This window comes from Cervus elaphus, chromosome 32 (genome assembly GCF_910594005.1).
Source record: "Cervus elaphus chromosome 32, mCerEla1.1, whole genome shotgun sequence".
Classification (NCBI taxonomy): domain Eukaryota; kingdom Metazoa; phylum Chordata; class Mammalia; order Artiodactyla; family Cervidae; genus Cervus; species Cervus elaphus.
The window spans coordinates 40,264,821-40,280,907 of NC_057846.1; the positions used below are offsets into that span (position 1 = coordinate 40,264,821).

The following is a 16,087-nucleotide window of genomic DNA, read 5'->3' on the forward strand; positions in this document are numbered from 1 at the left end:
CGCTCTAAAGGGCAGGAGCTTATCGTACGTGATGACTGGAACCCAGCCATGGCTTGAAAATCCCTGACCTACTATGGAAACTGTCTTCTCCTGAACAGAATAAATCGTAAGTCTTATGATTGCATGTGGGATTGTCTGAGTGAGGTCAAAAAGACAAAAGATGATTACATTGAACTTGAATCTCTTGAAGGTGTTCGATATTCTGAAAGGTTGGTGCTCAAAAACAACAAATTCTGCTCTCAAAATCTTGTAGTGAAAGTTAACCACATCTTCCACAGTTGGTGATGGGTTTTTCCCCTTAATGTGGGAATAAGAAATTAAGGCTATTCAGCGGTAAGGTTAGAGGTGAAACACACAAAAGAAATCGTTAAGTGCAACTTTTCTCGTATTACCTCCTTTGGAACCAAGCCAGTGATGAACAGCTAAGGTCAAATGGTTTATCTGCAAACCACTGAACTCAAACCATTGCAAACCCCCAAGGTCATAAAATGTGAAGTATATTGAATACTATAAAGTAACTCAAAGATAGGAATTGGATATAAGTATCCTCTCTGCAAAAGATGTCTCTGCTCAACAGACTATAAGTATCTGGAATAATTTTACAGTTAAAACAGAGTCAAGGAGGAAGACTGACTTGCTTGAACCCAAGTGCCAGAGAGAAGAGAGTCTGGGTTTTAACCCGTTTGTCTCCCAATTCCAAGTTCACACTGTCCAGTAGCCAACACTGACTCCTGGAAAGCACAGCTTCTTACGAGATCAACATCACACCGGAAAGGTGGCATCACCGGGGGTTGGCAGCCAAGATGTGTGGGTGGAGAAGAACCTAGATCTATCAGTCACTTAAACACTGTTTTATCTGTGCTTCTTTTTGATAATAGCATAAGACGCTCAAGACTCAAGCCAAATGACCAGAAAAACCTCATGAAATTAACAGCATTTAGAGAAGCTGTCACGTGGGTCTTATGGGAACACAGCTGGTGACGCGGCTGCTACCACGCCTGCTTCTCAAACACCGGCTTCTGTTGTAACCAAGAACTGTGAAACCTCACTGAAAGAGCCCTCCTGGAGCCTGAACATTTTTTGTTATTGGGGGAAAAAAAAAAAGACAAGGTGATAAGGGAGGACCTGTAGGATATTCAGTATGAAAATCCTCCTTCGAAAGTGACTTCCCTGGTGGTCCAGTGGCTGAGACGCCACTCATAATGCAGGGGCCCCAGTTCCATCCCTGGTCAGGGAACTAGATCCTGCATGCCACAACTAAGAGTTCATATGCCACAGGTCCCACATGCAGCAACGAAGACCTGGCAGAGCCAAATAAATGAATTAAAACCAGAGCAGACTGGAATTGTGACAGAAGGGAAATTCAATGTGTGTGTGTGTGGACTGCTTATACCTCTGAGAGAAGTTAAATGATGCCCAGTCACTGAAGGCAACTCAAACTTGGGAAATAACACTGCAATTTTGAGATTCAAGTTTTATTTACAAGTAAATGAAGACTGTCCCCTGTAGCCACTCATTTGGGGTGAGAAGAGCAATGTAAAGTCGTAGCTGCTGGCTCCACAGTGATGAGTCAGAGGAGTCCATGCCACTGTTTCTTTAAACGATGATTTTGTAATTAAAACGAAAAAAACAAAACACAAGACATGATTTCTTCATGTTGCATCTGTGAACGAAGTCAAAAATGACTTTTCGAAGCTCTAGTCTCTCATCACATGTGTGAGGTGACAGCCCCGCTCCCCGAGAGCGGCAGTCTCTGAGCAGAAGACTTAATACTCATCGAGAGTATCTGCCCGAGGGATGGACAGGCCTCGGTCCTTCAGGGCCTGCACTTTCAGCTTCTCCGCTTCCAGCTTGGCCTGCTGTTCCGCCCTCTGCTCTTCTAAGATTTCTTCAATAGACACTTGCTGGAGAGGTGTGTCACTCTCCTTTTCTAAGTCCTACAAAACAAGCGGGTTTGGAAAACTTCACCTCATGACCAAGAACAGAAAACATCATGGATCTAAAGGCAAACGGATTCCTGTATCGGGCTTGAGTTACCTTCCCTGCTCGTGCCAGGGCACAGACACCTGTGCACAGGTAACCTTGTACGAAGAAAGGGCTGGCGACACCCCACAGAGCACACGGGTGTGATTTACAGGAATCAGTGTCGGTGTGCGTAACAAGGCTTCAGTCTGTTCAAAGTCAAGCCTACGTCAGTTAAGAACTACTTTTCTTACAGCTACTTCCCCAGCCCCAGGGAATCCAAGAGAGAAGTCGCTGAGGTCAAGGTAGCTTAGAATAAATTTTGTACTTACACACGGTCCAAGTCAGCCTAACTTCTGTGGCTGTTCTTTTTTTTTGCTAAGAAGTAAAAACATTGGTTCAAAGTAGCACCCCTGACCCCCAGCCTCCAAGCCAAAGGCCATCAATGGGCCCTCTGTTAACACAGGACTTCTTTCTCCCCCATGACAACTAGTCTTCCGGAGAAAACCTCAGCAAACCAGTTGGGTTAGTAAATCATTTTGGCCCCAACATTCTTCCCAAATATTGGCTACATTTCCCACTTAATATGGTAAAACATGCTAATATATTTATTTGTGAACACCTTAAACATCTGATAACCAACTTGATAATGCAGAATTTTGCTATAAAATTATCTATCAACCGACTGTTTCTTCTTCTTAAGAAGTTTATCTAGGTATCACTTGGTGTTTCTGTAACATGGAAAGCCTCTATGGACAGGGTACTCACATTTCTCATCCTCCTCTGACTTTTACTTACAAAATCTGGGAACACAACACAAACGCCACCTCTCCAGGCGTTCCAGCCTACCGCTGGATGCTAATCTGAAGAGGTGGCCAAGGCCTCGGAAGCCACAGCGGTGACACGGCAGATGGAGGACTCTCCCAGAGAGGTTAGAGCGAAAGCCACATAAATTCCATAAGCAAGCCCTGCCCTCAAAACTTAGCTGCATCCAGCAAAATATATATTATCAAGTGTGATCTTCCCTCACAGCCCATGGGCAGCAGAAGGGAAGACAATGTTCTTGGCTCCGTGTCCTACCTCCTGGACTTTCCAATGTTATGCGCTGAGCTATTCGTGTGGTTATGACAATGCTGTTACCCAACAATCAGCTTATTACTTAAGGCTGTGTGTCTCATTATCCTTGAGGTAGAAGCCAGGGACTTCACAAACAAGTCTGTCTACAGAATGCAAGTGGTTTCCAGTTTTGAGTTTTCCTAGAATTGGTACACAACGTCTTCAAACAGACCATCGATTCACAGAACTGTGGAAGCAGTCCTGAACCATATTTCTTTAGTAATACCACTATAAAAAATTCTGCAGAATCTGAACCGTTAACATACAAAAAAGAGAGTACTCTTCTCCACGAAAGGGCTCCCAGGAAACAATGACACTTCAAGAATAAACACAAATTCTTCCCTTCACATACATCTACACAGGGCTGTGTCTATGCCAAGGTAACTGGCACAGAAAGCCTATCTGTGCTGTTTTCTTCTCTTCAATTGAAGCAGTGTGTGTGGTATTGTGACTTGAATCTTTCCCCTGATAGCAAAGTAATACATTTCCTCTCTAAAAGTTACATTCAGAAAAGTAAAAAAGAAAGAAAAAATAATCACCCACCATCCTACCATCCAGATTGGCCAGTCCCTCTGAATGTACAGTCAGACAACGATCCTGACCCCCACATCCCAGGATACATACCATGGTGCTTTACATCAACCACACACACAAAAAACAGCTACAGACCAAGCCGCTTCTCTCCAAAGACTTCTGTAAACCTGACTTAACATGTGGCTAGGGATTGGGAAATGGTACTGAAAACTTTAAAGATAAAATCAAGGTTTGATTTTCCTGGAAAACGCAATAATCAGAAGCACCCGGATCAAGTCAAAGATATTAAATAAAGCGCTTTTAAAGTAAATGTTTCATGTAAACTGTGAAATCAAGTTTTATCTTCTTTAAAAATGTCTGAGTAGTTCTAATATATATTTTGGAGGAGTAGTTTTCTAATGGTTCACACACACACACTCACACCTACAGAAACACCACTTGAGAGGATTTAACTTTTCACTTGCCAGCTGGCTTTCCTGACAGATAATAGGAACCTCCTCCTTGCCTGGGAGCTAAGAAGCCAAGTGAGGTTGAGTCCATTCTGAGAAAATTAAGAAAGGCTTCTTCTACAGTCACTCTTTCCCCCTGCCCCCTTTAAAAACACAGATATCATACTGTACATGCCACGTGCCTTTCCCCCAAACCCAATTACCTTTATGTCATGAAAGACCATGTGTAACCAACTGTTTAAATGACTACAAACTATTCCAGTGTTAGTAAGCCATATTTCATTGGACTATTCTTCTCTCGCTAGGTATCAGGCTTCAATTTTCTGCTATTAAAGATATGAGAATAATCTACTAATGAACACATTTGTGTGGGACAGTGTTTTATATATATAATGGCTACACCACTCAGCTCCTGGGATCTTAGTTCCCTGACCAGGGATTGAACCCTGGCCTCTGCGGGTGAGAGTATGGAGTCCTAACCATTGGACTGCCAAGAAACTCCCATGTAGGACAGTATTCTTTATGATACCAGGTAAAAATCAATGATATTTTACTGTTAACGGGATCAAAATCTTTAATATGCCAGGAGGCACTGAAACAAAGTTGACTCTTCTTTGGAGCTCTCCTTTTATAACATCCCTTTCTTAAGCTAATTTGGTGGTGTCCTGTGAGAAGCTGGGTCAAGGCGGAAAACATTTTTTCCTTCTTGAAAGGACAAAAAGAAACCTAACTGGCATGATTATCAACAGCCATAGCAGCTTAACAGTTTTCACTTACTATTTCTCCTAGCAGGACCACATTTTCTCCTCTGACCACAAAAATCCCTCGAGGAATATCACCATATTTCTTGCCCACGTGAATGCGCTCCACAGTCTGATGCAGCACTAGGTTAGCTACAAGTGTACCGGGAAGAAACAAAGACATTTAGTGCAAATTACTCTACAGGTAAAGGCCCACAACTCAGTCAGTTACCCTGAGTACAAACGACTAGCTGAACATGGTTTTCAAACTTTCTAATTCTGGAAAAGGCTAAAATTTCAAACCATCTCGTCCTATTTCATTCAGACACACCACTTGGAGATTTTTAAACAACTGCAAATAGAGTACTTGGGATTATGTTGCACTAATACAAGAAGGATGGTGGAAATAAATGAAGAAAATTAAATTCCTTATGAGTTAATTGATGATATCAACATGACTATAAGAAAATATGATAGGGCACTTGGAAAACTCTAAAGTCCAAAGAACTGCAGAAATAATCTTTTTTTCTTTTAGAAGGAAACATTTTTTTCTACTTTGTGCAGGTATGTATGTGTGATGATTTACCAAAGATTTAACTTTGTTTCGGTACGGATGATTCATTCAATCCAATGTAGGTATTCATGGATTATGATACAACAGTAATCTGTTTTTTTCCCCTTTGTCAGATGACTATAATTCGGTAATCTGAGAGTAACCTTAGTATTCATTACTTTCCCCTCATGTAGTCTGATGAATTTGACTTAAAGTTTAGAACCACAACCTGTGCAGAATAATTGCTTTTCTTCTTTCAGTTGGTACTGTTGTCGTCTTTCAAGAAACAGTACTATCATCTGTGATTCTTATAAATATTTCAATTATGTTGTTCTTCCTTAGGCCCAAAGCCACTGACCTAGCTAATGTCCAGCAAATGTTGACATGAACTGGAAGTTCCTCAAGACAGGAGCAAATATAAGGTCTCTTTAGAAAACACAAGAGACAGAATCAAGATTAAGACCTTGAGTCTGATGTATCCCAAAGTATAAAATCCTGAGCTTAATGTGGGGGGTCCCTAAAAAGCTTCAGGAAAGGCCTCTGACCCACTTCTCATTGGACAGGGAGGGATTACCTTCAGGGCAGGAACTGCTTTGAAGAGTAGTCGCACCCAAGCCAATGTACAAATGAGCAGCCTTTTCAGTGGACTGAGTGTATTTCTATCATCTGGCTCCCTCTAATGGGGAAAATAAAAAATAGTCCAAAACACTGTAATCACATGTTCTAGTAGTGAAAACCAGTTTTAGAAATAAAAACATAAGCTTGTAAACACAAGCTTTCAAACCACCTAACTGTAATTTAGAAAACAATGATGTAGTGACTTAAAACAGTATTCATCCTGCCAGGTACATGAAAAATGTTGCAGATAAATAAACTTCAATACGAAACAGCACAAAAATACAGTGGGCAGCTCTTATCATCCAGATTATGGGATGGATAGAGCCATCATGGCTCTTATCATCATGGACTTATGATAAGTCCATGAGTAATACATACCAAATTGATCAATGCTTCTCAAAAAGCCTATAAGTGTCCTTCCATCTCGAAGCAGGACCAAGTGCTTTTCTGGGGAGAGGAAAAGAGATCTTTAAAAAACGAACTGTTAGCTTCAGCCCAAACGTTTACAGGGAAACAAAAACAGAGTTAATAGAAGATTAAGCTTGACCACTTCCTCTTACAGAGCATTTAAGGCAGAGTTCACTGAGAAACTAGAGGGACGACCACAGGAGCTGGGGATTAGTTTAGATGAGAAGATGGCTGGTGAAAAGAATCTAAGAGGGGCAGCAGAGCGGGGAAGGTCTGGGCACGCAATCAGAGGGCTCAACGGACTGGCTCGAGGTGCTGGTGCTTGCCAGTTAAACCCTGTCAGCATCACGTCAGTTTCTATACCTGCCAATTTGGACATTTAATCTAGATGGTCTTTATGATCTTAATTTTCCAAAATTATTTTCCCCTCAACTTAGACAGAGAGTCTCTATTTCACACTCTGGAATCAGAGACGGTTTTAAGTAAAAACAGTTAGCAAAGACATGTGAAATGAGGATGCTGATAATAAAACCAGAGCAAAATTCAACAGAATGTATTGAGAGCTATGTGCTATTCTGGGGCCTAGACATATAGTAGAGAATAAGACTCAGAGTCACCAGCCTCATGAACTTATAAGCCTGGTGGAGAAAAGCAAACACACTTTTAAAAATGACCTATGGTGATTAGTCTAGCAGAATAAAAACAAGATAGCAGAATAATATGAGAAAGGGAGGGGAAGAAGCTATAGAAGAGAGGGTGGTGGGGACTTCCCGGGTAGTCCAGTGGCTAAGACTCCGCACTCCCAATGTAGGGGGCCCAGGAACAAGATCTCATATGCCACAACTAAGAGTGTGCATGCTGCGACTAAAGATACCATGTGCTGCAACTAAGACCTGGTGTAGCCAAGTAAATAAATAAACATAGGGGAAGAAAAAAAAAAAAGAGAAGGTGGCTAGGGAAAACCTCTCTGAAGAGGTGACTCTGAGCCGACACTGAAGAATGACAGTAAGCCAGTCACTAGAATAGCTAGCAAAAAATCACTTATTCGTCTTTAATGCCATGCATAAAGTACTTTCTACAATGCAGAACTTGGACCATAAAGAACGCTGAGCACCAAAGAACTGATGCAAGACTCTGAAGAGTCCCTTTGGCAGCAAGGACATCAAACCAGTCAATCCTAAAGGAAATCAACCCTGAATATTCATTGGAAGGACTGATGCTGAAGCTCTGATACTTTGGCCACCTGATGCAAAGAGCCGACTCAATGGAAAAGACCCTGACGCTGGGAAAGACTGAGGGCAAGAGGAGAAGGGGGCAAGAGAGGATGAGATGGTTGGATGGCATTATCAACACAATGGACATGAGTTTGAGCAAACTCTGGGAGACAGTGAAAGACAGGGAAGCCTGGCGTGTTATAGTCCATGGGGTTGTAATGAGTTGGTCAGCACTGAGTGACTGAGCAACAACAAGATGCAGAACAGTGCAATAAGACAGTGAGTCTTTCCTGAAGGAATTTATAGGCTTTTTTTTGGCTATAATTAAGTACCACAAGAGGGCGAATCTTAATTACATGAGAGTGAGAGAAACTGTATCTAGCTGGAGGTATCTGAGTTGGACCTTAAAGTGAAAGTGAGATGGATGAAACTGGAGCCCATCATACAGAGTGAAGTAAGCCAGAAAGATAAAGACCAATACAGTATACTAACGCATGTATATGGAATTTAGAAAGATGGTAATGATAACCCTATATGCAAAACAGAAAAAGAAACACAGATGTACAGAACAGAATTTTGGACTCTGTGGGAGAAGGCGAGGGTGGGATGTTTCGAGAGAACAGCATCGAAACATATATATTATCTAGGGTGAAACAGATCACCAGCCGAGGCTGGATGCATGAGACAAGTGCTCGGGCCTGGTGCACTGGCAAGACCCAGAGGAATCGAGTGGAGAGGAAGGTGGGAGGGGGGATTGGGATGGGGAATACATGTAAATCCATGGCTGATTCATGTCAATGTATGACAAAAACCACTACAATATTGTAAAGTAATTAGCCTCCAACTAATAAATGGGAAAAAAAAAAGTGAAAGTGAAGTTGCTCAGTCGTGTCCAACTCTTGGCCACCCCATGGACTGTAGCTTACCAGACTCCTCTGTCCATGGGATTTTCCAGGCAAGAGTACTGGAGTGGGTTGCCATTGCCTTCTCCAATGGACCTTAAAAGGTAGATAATTTTTGGCCATGGGAAGAGTGACAGGGACTGGGAAGAGTAACAGGGTCTGGGAAGAGGAGGGAAATCTGTAATTTAGGCAGAAGAAAAGGGAGCTGTGTATCCAAATGTGTGGCTAAAAGTTGAGGGTGTGAAGGGAATAGGAGATGAAGTCAGAAAAGTACTGGGAGCAGGCTGAGTTTGGATGTGACTTCATGGGGAACAAGACAACTCTGAAGATTCAACTGGCAGAAAAGAGAGAATGGTTTTGAGGCTATGACCAGAGTCCAAGACATGAAGAAGAGACCTGAACCAGGGCAGAGATGAGAAGGGAAAGGATGAGAGGATCAAGACACTGCAGTTATAAGGGATGGAATTGGTCAACCAAGTGCGTTTGTATATGTGGATATGTGTGTAAGAGAGTGGGAAGCTGAAGAGATGGGTTAAAGATGATGCAAGAATTTTGAGTCATCCTGTCAGGGAGGACCATGTACCAAAAGTTAGGAGTGAAAGAAGCAAGATCCCGTGGAAGGTGTTTTGTTGTTGTGATTTTCAAGTAGTATCAAGACACCTGTGCAGAAACGTCAGCTGCAACTGGAGATGTTAAGACTGGAAGGCCAAAGAAGTCTGGATCAGAGCAATTTTCAGTATGTCCACAAAGAGGTGATATCATTATTAAAGTCCAGGAATTCTTCTAGAGATTTAAATAAAGCTGTGTTCAAAGATGGAACCTAGGAGTCCATCTATTTTAGGAAACAATAACTGTTGCAGAGATAAGAAAATCAAGTACCAGTGTTGCAGAAATCAAGAAAATGAAGAATCATATGATAATGGTATCAGTGTGCCAAAAAGAGGAAAGAATGCATTAGACAGATGTCTTTTAAGATTGCAGTTTCAGTAGTGTGTTGACAAAAAAATCTGATTGCAGGGTGATAGAGGTGGTCTACTCCAGGTAGCCAGGAAATAAGAGTTAAAATGGGAGATGATTTAAGAGGTTTGGGGGTACAGATGTGAAAAAAGGAATGGGAATTTGATGGTGAAATATAACTGAAAAAAAAAATATGACAGACAAGAACATACATGAGGGGGAGCAAGAGATATGAGAGAAAAAGGCTATTAATGGATTCCAGAAGTAGCTGGAAGGAAAGCGAAATAAGACACAGACTGAAAGGGAGGAATACTTCCAACTGAGATGAGAGGATGGGTGAAAATACAGAAAGACTGAGGAAAGAAGATGAAACTGTGTGTGTGTGTGTTGCAGTGAAGGCTGCATATGAAATGATTTGAAACCACTCAGTAAAGGAGGGGCTTGGAATCTGCAAAAAAAAGGTTAGAGACTTGAGAAAAACAATTATTTTTAGTAGAATGGCAGGATGTGCTAGGGATCTCAAATAACTCAGATACATAACAAGAGAGGTGAGGGCACCATCCTCAGACAACTAGAATTAAAGATTTCATTACACGTTACAGACAGGCCTGTACAGTGGTTATCCACACATAAATTTGATCCAAGCTACACTACATTCCCTTCAGTAGCAAAATCACTAATTTGGATCTAAAAAGTGATTTCAGACGATAGCAAGAGGATTTCATCACAAATTCACTCTTTACATACACAGTAACTGCAGATTGCTCAACTTGTTTGGAACTGTGTGTAACTGTTTCGCAGCAATTACAAGTTAATGAGACAGATCACACAATTGGCACAACTTTAAAAAAGTTACACCTAAAAGTTGTTTTAGGTGTAACTCACAGATGAGAGTTTGGAAAAACGAGATACAACCGAGCTCTTCTTCAGGGTAGTGACTGGGATAAGGGAGGCCTTAACAGCAAAAGAAAACTAAAGGAAGAAAAAAAGTAAGTTTGAAGTGACTCAGTCTTTCTGGAAAAGTCACTACCTAGTCTGAAAAGCTAAATACTCCCAAACGGTAAAAGACTGCAAACGGCCACACAGTATAAACCCTAAGTTTAGTGCTAATTAAGTCTAACTGATGTATTCGGAGAAGTCAATGGCACCCCACTCCAGTAGTCTTGCCTGGAAAATCCCATGGATGGAGGAGCCTGGTAGTGCGGTCCATAGGGTCGCTAAGAGTCGGACAGGACTGAGCGACTTCACTTTCACTTTTCACTTTCATGCACTGGAGAAGGAAATGGCAACCCACTCCAGTGTTCTTGCCTGGAGAATCCCAAGGACGGGGGAGCCTCGTGGGCTGCCGTCTTTGGGGTCGCACAGAGTCGGCCACGACTGAAGCGACTTAGCACCAGCAGCAGCAGCTGTTGTATTACTATTTTCGTTTCTGCAAGAATCCTTTCTCTAAGAATTCTCATTCATCCACCCAGTAATCACCTGATATTTCGAAATACCACAGGTGAGAGACAATGGACCGGGGAAACGGTAACCTTCACATATGAGCTTCAGCAGCTGCATCCCTGAAAAGCAGAAATGAATTCTACAGCTTGCCCAGGGGACCGGTGGAAGCTGCGAGAGGCGGGGTACAGGGAGTAGGCGAGAAGTGGCAAACGGTGTGTCCCGTGACTCAGGCATCCTCCGGAGGATGCCAACGCCGAACGTCCAGAACTGCACTAAAAACAAACCGCCCCTGGCCCGGGCTCATTCTATCAGCTTCCTCCTTAAGAGGCACCCTCCTGGGAGGAAGGGTCTCACCCCAGACTCCACTCTGAGGAGATGAACTACTCACTGTCGATGTCCTCAATGAGGCTGGCGGTGCCGGGCATATAGTTCATTTTGAGTAGAGACAGAGCTGCAGTGTATAGCGGCGGTGGGCCAGCGCGTCCCACACCTCCTTCCTCCTTACCGCGGTCGCCGCCTTTGCGGGACCGGGACAGGAACCCGGACCCGGACCAACGCCGCCGCCCCGGCTTTCAGTAGCCGGGGCCTGCAGGAAACGCCGCCATGTCGCCCCACCCACTTCCGGCATCACGTGCCCGCCCTCAGGAAGAGGTGGGACCGTTCATGTGGTTACCCCCGCCCCGCGATACCTTTTCCATATCCCTAACGGGGAAGAGGAGTCTAGACTGCACCGACAGTGCGGAGGTGTGTTCTCCCTTTTAGGAACGCTTGTTCTCCTGCTTCCTAGACCCCAGAGTCACGGACACCGCCCTCGGCCTCTCAGGACGCGGAAGCGGAGGGGGGCGGGATCCGGCCTAGGATTGGCTGTTGCAGGCCGACCCCCTTTCCCTGCGGTCCATTCGCGCTCCCCCGCCGGCGCCTGCGCAGTGGGCCGGCCGTGGGGGACAGGGGGGCGGGAAGCTCCTGGGGGCGGCAGAGCCCATGTCGGCCTTGAGGCGCTCGGGCTACGGCCCCAGTGACGGCCCGTCTTATGGCCGCTACTACGGGCCTGGGAGTGGAGATGTGCCGGTGCACCCGCCTCCGCCCATCTACCCCCCGCGCCCCGAGCCTCCCCAGCCTCCCATTTCCTGGCGGGGGCGCGGGGGCGGCCCGGCGGAGACCACCTGGCCGGGGGAAGGCGGAGGAGGTGATGGCTACTACGCGTCTGGAGGCGCCTGGTCAGAGCCGGGTCGTGCTGGCGGAGGCCACCAGGTGAGCTTTGCGCCACCGGTCCCCGGGGTGGGGTGGGGGGTCCGATAGGGGAGTCTTTGGGGGTGAGGGCCATTGGGATTGATACAGCTCCCAAGAGTTCGTAATGAATTGGGTTTCGTGCGTTTTCCTATTACGGCTTTGGAGAGACAAGAGACTAGGATCGTGGGTGGGGGTATATGCTTGTGTTTTCTCTACCCCTCCTGTTGTGCTTCAGCCGTAATAAATGTTTTCTTACCAGAAAAAAAAAAAATCTGCGCTGAACCTGCTAAGCTGAGTAGAAAGCTGTGAATCTCTCATCTGGGGGACGAGGTTGGGCTGGACTGACCTGGCTTTGCTTTTCCAATCCTAACAATTTATCCTGCGTGGTTCGTGGGGGCCGGCTCTCTCCGAGGAGGGAGGTGGCCGCAGCCCCCTCCCGCTGGGAAGGAACGCGAAGGAAAGGGAGGGACCTGGGCATTTAGCCCTTTGCCCCTAAAGCATTGCCCGGCATTGAATCACCGATCATCATTAGTGTTGGAAAGCACCTATCCGTGGGTTGTATATAATCTTAACGGTGACTGCGACGTAGATGTCATCACAGCGTCCCCGTTTTACGATGGAAGAACTACTGGCCGTGAAAGGTTAACTCACTTGCTCAATGTATTCAGACCTCTGACATTTTATTTTGTGTCGTCGTGCCGGAAATATACTTCTGTTTTGTTAATGCAATATTCTTCGTAGAGGATTACGGTTCTATGGTGAGGGCACACCTCTTCTTGTCTTCAGGAATTATAACATTCTCATTGGTTGAAATTTAATAATGAAATTCCCAGACATTGCTGGTGGAAATGTAAAATGGTTCAGTGTTTTGGAAAACGGTTTGGCAGTTCGTAAAAACGTTAAGTGTACTGTTAGCAAGCCTGCTGCTAGATATATACCCAAGAGAACTGAAAACATGTCCAAATAAGAACCTGTACACACATGTTCATAGCAACGTTATTTATAATAGCCAAAAAAGGGAAATATCCCAAATGCTCATCAACTGAAGAATTGATAAAAATAGTATATTTGTACCCCTGGAGGGAATGGCAACCCACTCCAGTATTCTTGCTTGGAGAATCCCCATGGACAGAGGAGCCTGGCGGGGTTACAGCCCATAGGATCGCAAAGAGTCAGACAGCACTGAACGAACGACCAAGCACAGCACAGCACAGGGTATTTATGCAATGAAATTGTTTAGCCGTAGAAAGTAATGAAGTACTGAGACATGCTGTAAATGGATGAACTTTGAACATATGCTACATGGATGAAGACGCAAAGACCAAATATTGTATGAATCCATTTTTTGGAAAAATCCAGGATATAGAAATCTGTAGAAAAATTTGTTTCCAGGGGCTGTGGACCTGGGGACATTGAGGAAGATAGATAAAGGGTATGGAGTTCCCTTTGGGGATGATGAAAATATTCTGGATTTAATGACGATAGCTGCACAGGTCTGAGTATATTAAAACCATGAATTGTACACTTTAAAAGGGTGAGTTTTATGGTATGTTATATCTTTAAAAAAATTGTATGAGAAAAAACATGTAGTGAGAGGTTAATTGTTAAGAACGGTCCATAATTTCTCTGTCTAAATCTGGAATAAGGAGCTGTGGGATTTTGGTCCCATGACGGAGTAGCGTGATGAAATACTTGGTCTGTAAGTAGGCAAACTAGACTGAGGCTCACTTGAAGGGATAGAGGGGAGGCCTGCTGAGCTGAAGACTCTGCCTGGACTTGCTGTGGTATCAAAACAAAAATATGTTTTGTTTTTGTTTTTGGTTAGGGTTAGAGAGGACTTCCTAGGTGCCTCAGCAGTAAAGAATTCGATCCCTGGGTTGGGAAAGTCCCCTGGAGAAGGAAATGGCAACCCACTCCAGTGTTCTTGCCTGGGAAGTCCCATGGACAGAAGAGCCTAGCAGGCTACAGTCGGTGGGGTCACAAAAGGGTTGGACATGACTTTGTGACTTTTTTTTTTTTTTTAAGGTTAGGGAAGTTAAGATCTCAGTGTCGTGCAGGGAGTTGGAGGTTAAGGTGGAGAACAGGTGTGCACGCAGGTGGGTGATGGTGCTGGAGGGGTGGAGGATAAAGCTGGAATGTGTGATGGGCATTTGTCAATCATTTCAAGAGTCTTTCAGGCAGATATTTCTGAAACTCAAAAAGTATCGGATGATAATTTCTTAGGTAGCAGTAGGAAACTCATACAAAAAATAAACGTGATGTCCTACATACTGCAAATGTTTTTTCTAAATCTGTGGCTTGTCTTTTGACTTTTTTGTGGTTTTTGACATATGTTTTGCATTTTTATATAGCCAAACATGTCAGACTTAAAAAAGGTATAGGAACCCTTTACAACTGTACTCTAAAACTGTGGGCCATGGACCAGAAGCTTCAGCTTTGCTAGGGGGCTGTTAGAAGTGCAGACTCTTTCTTCCTCCATACTTACTGCTGCTGCAGATTAATAAGATCCTCAGGTGAAGCATATGCATATCATGTTTGAGAAGCGTTGCACAATGGAATTGAACGCGTTGAGATGAGGTTGCTCTGAACCATTACAAAGGCTTGACTCTATATTAATGTACTTAAATATGGCAGGAGAAAAATGGAGAACCTCTTACTGTTTTCTTTTCTTTTTTTACTTTGTTAGCTAGACTTGCAGCGCTGTAGTTTGATTCCTAAGCTTGCAGCACATACATCACCTAGGAGCTTGTTGGAAATGCTGTATCTCAGGCCCTGCCCAAAGCTTTTAACAAGACATCACTTTGCCGACAGGTTTGTCTAGTCAAAGCTGTGGTTTTTCAAGTAGTCATGTACAGAAGTGAGAGCTGAACCAAAAAGAAGGCTGAGCACCGAAGAATTGATGCTTTCGAACTGAAGTGCTGGAAAAGACTCTTGAGAGTCCCTTGGACAGCAAGGAGATCAAACCAGTCAATCCTAAAGGAAATCAGTCCTGAATATTCACTGGAAGGACTGATGCTGAGCTGACACTCCAATGCTTTGGCCACCTGATGCGAAGAGCCAACTCATTGGAAAAGACCGTGATGCTGGGGAAATTTAAGGGCAAGAGAGAAGGGGGTGACAGAGGATGAGATGGTTGGATGGTATCATCAATGGACATGAGTTAGAGCAAGCTCCAGGAGATAGTGAAGGACAGAGAAGCCTGGTGTGCTGCAGTCACGGGGTTGCGAAGAGTTGGACATGGCTGAGTGACTGAACAACAACTGGGTGATTCACATGTTCCCCAAGAACAAGTCATATGAGAGAGTGCCGAGATAGACGGAAGCTGGAAGCCGCAGCCTCTTATAACCTCATCTTGGTAGTGATACACCTTCACTTACGCCATACATTACTAGTCACGGAGACTGACCCCGGTACAGTGTGGGAGGCATCTTCACTCAGATGTGCATACAGAAGGCAGGGGTCATTGGGAGTCATCTTGCAGGATGGTTACAATGGGAGGGTTTGGGGAGACAGCTCAGGTTAGGCTCCCAAATTAGGTCAGAAAAGAAAACGGCATGTGTTTGAACAGTCTGAGTGTAGATAGGTTTTTTCCTCAACATTTTATTATAAATATTTTCAAACATAGAAAAGTTGTAATTGTATGTGAAGACCCACATACTCACTACCTAGATTTTAGTAGCGTTTATTACATTTATCACGTCTATCTATCTTATTTTTTGGTTGTGTTTTATAATGAGTTACATAGATTGAAAAGACATTTTCAAAGGTGTGTATCAACTGGAAGTGAGGATTGCAGGAGAAACAGAAGGATTCTGAATTTTTAGTATTTCCTAGGATTAACAAGGAAGAATAGATTTTTATGGGAAGATGTGGTTTAGTTTTGTACCAAAGAACTAGGGATCATTTCTTTTCAAAAAACGATGTTGATTTGTTTGGCTGCATCAGGTCTTAGTTGGGGCAT

At 43.9% G+C, this 16,087-nt stretch overlaps 2 protein-coding genes across 2 annotated transcripts in view; one reads left to right on the plus strand and one right to left on the minus strand.

The window, feature by feature from the left end:
- Positions 1-1,459: 1,459 nt before the first annotated feature.
- On the minus strand, positions 1,460-11,529 carry LSM1 (LSM1 homolog, mRNA degradation associated). The gene is made up of 4 exons (XM_043893742.1): positions 11,285-11,529; positions 6,351-6,419; positions 4,839-4,954; positions 1,460-1,937 (listed from the first exon to the last, which is right to left on the minus strand). The coding sequence occupies exons 1-4, from the start codon at positions 11,328-11,330 to the stop codon at positions 1,767-1,769; spliced, it is 402 nt and encodes a 133-aa protein (XP_043749677.1). The 5' UTR covers positions 11,331-11,529; the 3' UTR covers positions 1,460-1,766.
- Positions 11,530-11,597: 68 nt separating this feature from the next.
- BAG4 (BAG cochaperone 4) overlaps positions 11,598-16,087 on the plus strand; it is a 29,232-nt gene continuing 24,742 nt past the window's right edge. The window contains exon 1 of the mRNA XM_043893740.1: positions 11,598-12,147. Coding sequence (XP_043749675.1) covers positions 11,878-12,147 — 270 coding nt within the window. The 5' untranslated portion in view covers positions 11,598-11,877. The remainder of the gene's footprint in view (positions 12,148-16,087) is intronic.